Below are 3,635 nucleotides of genomic sequence, written 5' to 3'. Positions count from 1 at the left end.
AAGCAGAAACATTACTTTGTCAACAAAGGTCCATCTAGTCAAGCCTATGGTTTTTCCTGTGGTCATGTATGGATGTGAGAGTTGGACTGTGAAGAAAGCTGAGGGCTGAAGAATTGATGCTTTTGAACTGCGGTGTTGGAGAAGACTCTTGAGAGTCCTTGGACTGCAAGGAGATCCAACCAGTTCATTCTGAAGATGAGCCCTGGGATTTCTTTGGAAGGAATGATGCTAAAACTGAAACTCCTGTATTTTGGCCACCTCATGTGAAGAGTTGACTCGTTGGAAAAGACTCTGATGCTGGGAGGGATTGTGGGCAGGAGGAGAAGGGGACGACAGAGGATGAGACGACTGGATGGCATCACTGACTCGATGGACGTGAGTCTGAGTGAACTCCAGGAGTTGGTGATGGACAGGGAGGCCTGGCGTGCTGCAATTCATGGGGTCGCAAAGAGTCGGACACGACTGAGCGACTGAACTGAACTGAACTAAAAGTAGATTTTCTTCACTTTAACATGTGAAGAAAGATACCTGGATATTTTTTGCTCCAATTACAACTGTGTACAACCTATGTGTATTTTCAATGTTAATTTTTTTGATGAATTTAATCACATGTATTTTAATAGTGCTTTTTCTGTCTTCAGATAAAGATGTTGGCTTCTCCATGATTCCTGCATATTTTGACAACATCTAAATGTATGGATTCCAGTCTGTTTATCTAATTAAAAATCTAATTAAATCTGTTTATCTAATCTGTTTATCTAATTAAAAATTTAATTAAAATATCTAAAGATATTTTAATCATATAATCATGAGAAATAATTCCCTTGAAAACATTTTGATGAATATTTCCTGCAACTTTCATATATATATATATATATGTGCATATTGTATATTAATATTGATTATTCATTTGAAATTTATTTTATCAAAATTACATGAAGTAAGGTATAAATTGGTTTTTTTAAACAATTAGTTACCTTAAAAATAATTCATCTCTACCATAATTAATGATTTTCATTATATACACACAAAAGAACACACCCCAAAATGCAAATTACATGGCTGGTGTCCAGCATATCTTATGATGGAATGCCTCTGTCATTTATTCTTATAGCTGAGGTTCAAAGTTCAGAAAAAAGTATCATGACAAAGTATGAACACAGAACAAATGTCATTTTAATTAATTTACCAAATATGAATTATATAATGTTTTTTAAATTAATGCAAACAGGGAACATGAAAGCAAAGTATATTGATACAAAACAAATTGACACAAAACCTAAATCTGAGTGATGTCATTATGCCAGTAATGCTTACTGTAGAGATCACTGAAAATATTTCTCCAGCCACATTCTCAAAGCCCCCTTGACTTCTTTATTCCTCACACTGTATATAAGTGGGTTCAACACAGGTGTGAAGATGGTGTAAAAGGCAGAGACTACTTTGTCATGAGCCACTGAACGATAGGATTTGGGCCGCATGTAGATAAATATGATGGTGCCATAGAAAAACCCCACCACAGCCAGGTGGGAGGAACAAGTAGCAAAAGCTTTCTTCCTGGCTGCAGCAGAACGCATGCGGAGCACAGTGATCAGGATGAGACCGTAGGAAGCCAAAATGAAAGATACTGGGATCAAAAGCATCAGGACGCAGCAGATGTACATGAAAAATTCAAAAATCATGGTGTCTGTACAGGCAAGGCGAACAAGCGATGGTGCCTCACAAAAGAAGTGGTTGATTTCTCGAGAATGGCAGTAAGGGAAGCTCAGGGTGACACCAGCCTGCATCAGCCCATCCACCCCTCCCAAAAGCCAGGAACCGGCTGTCATGTGCAAGCAGAGCTTCTGATTCATGAGGATTGGGTATCGCAGGGGATGACATATGGCCACATAGCGGTCATAGGCCATGGCCGCTAAGAGAAAGCACTCGCCCCCTTCCAGAGTGACAAACAGGAAGATCTGGGCACCACAGCCAGCAGAAGAGATAGACCTGATGTGCATCAGGTAGTTGCCTACCATTTTGGGAACAACAGTGAGGACCAGCATCACGTCCATGAGGGAGAGCTGGCTAAGCAGGAAGTACATCGGTGTGCACAGCCGGGAATCCATGCGAATGAGCATGATCATGAAGATATTGCTCATCAGGGAGGTGAGGAAGGTCATGAGAACCACAGAAAAGAAAAATATATGGGTTTGTGTGTAGTTAAGGAGCCCTAAAAGAATGAAGTTTATTCCCGTGGTGTCATTTGTATTTTCCATGGCTTCAGTTATTCCTAGAAGACAATGAATAATTAGGAAACGATACTTGCTTAAAAGGAAGCTTGAGCATTTCCTTCTGAAACTTGATGGCACAGAAAAAAAATGAGACTCGGAGGAAAAATTATGACTTAAATTCTTTCACTGCATCAGAAGATGTTTGGCTTGGCATCCTATTCTCCATATCTTTGTAATTACACATTATTTTTTATCCAAATAAATTATATATGCATACATAATAATATCAATTACATTTCTATTATTTTTGTATATTTTATCAGTATGGAGTATCTGAGTAACTGAATCTCTAACTTTTTCACTCCTATCAGCTGTTGATTTTTGTTTAAATCGCTCTATATGTGGTACTATTAGATATTGTTATTTGCAATAATCATGGCCAATAATAGAAAAGTAAAAAGAAAAAAAGTATGTTTTAATTTACAAATTCCTTAGTAATGAATGAGCCAGAACTGTTCATTAATCTATCAGATTACTTTTGCAAATTTTCTGTGAATATCTCTTTTCCATGATTAATATTGAGTTGTCTGAATTTTCCTTATAGATTTAAATAATTTCTTATCTGTATTTTATGTACATTGTTCTGATTTGTTGCTTATATGGTAAATATCTTCCTCAGCCTATATAAACTTATTAACAATTTTTGTTACATCATTTTGAACTAAAGTTTATATATTATGTATATTTGAGATATTATATGTTATTTATTTAACATTAATGGGCTAGATTACATTTGTAGATTGTCTCAGCCCATAATAGTGTGAATGTATATGTTTGGAATAAGTTTGGTATTATTTTTCAGTTTGATCTATGCTTATCAAATATATTATCCTTACAAAATGTATTTTTTAGAGTTCATTTTTTATTACATGATGTGAATTGATAAGGCTCTACCTTTAGGGAGTTGCTTAATAACATGTAGCTCAATATAAAATTCCTCCAATTAATCCAAGCCAGATTCAGTGCAAATAAGGGATAGAGACTGAATTACAGAATACATAAATAACATGAAAAAAATCCAAAATCATGTCAAAATTCACTTAGGAAATATTTGTGAGCTTTAAGTAGGTGCTGCATGCTTAGTCACTTCAGTCATATCCAACTCTTTGTGACCTTAGGTTACCGACACCCTTATTGATTTAGTTTCCGGACATCTGACTCAGGAAATTCATAGGTTACTGGACTGTCTTCAAGCACTATCTTCATTTGCTCTGCTTCTGGTCTCTATTCAAATTGAAAACTATCAACTAATCAACTAATCTTCATGCTTAAGAAAAGCCTCTTGACATATTTTTCATATGAAGAGTTCCTTTAAATATGATTTTGAAAGTCTTGCATGGATTTACAATTGAAGAATAAATT

General features: G+C 35.7%; 1 protein-coding gene across 1 annotated transcript; it reads right to left on the bottom strand.

Moving 5' to 3' along the window:
- Positions 1–1,325: 1,325 nt before the first annotated feature.
- On the bottom strand, positions 1,326–2,258 carry LOC104999519 (olfactory receptor 2T33-like). Its single transcript, XM_010855058.1, has one exon. The coding sequence runs from the start codon at positions 2,256–2,258 to the stop codon at positions 1,326–1,328; it is 933 nt and encodes a 310-aa protein (XP_010853360.1).
- Between the last annotated feature and the right edge of the window lie 1,377 nt (positions 2,259–3,635).

This window comes from Bison bison, unplaced genomic scaffold (genome assembly GCF_000754665.1).
Source record: "Bison bison bison isolate TAMUID 2011002044 unplaced genomic scaffold, Bison_UMD1.0 scf7180017853721, whole genome shotgun sequence".
In the NCBI taxonomy this organism is placed as follows: domain Eukaryota; kingdom Metazoa; phylum Chordata; class Mammalia; order Artiodactyla; family Bovidae; genus Bison; species Bison bison.
The sequence above is the reverse complement of the archived record's forward strand: the minus strand, read 5'-3'. Positions and strand labels throughout refer to the sequence as shown.

Excerpts from the sequence above, each read along its gene's own strand:
- LOC104999519 (XM_010855058.1), bottom strand. The coding sequence starts at position 2,258 with ATGGAAAATACAAATGACACCACGGGAATAAACTTCATTCTTTTAGGG.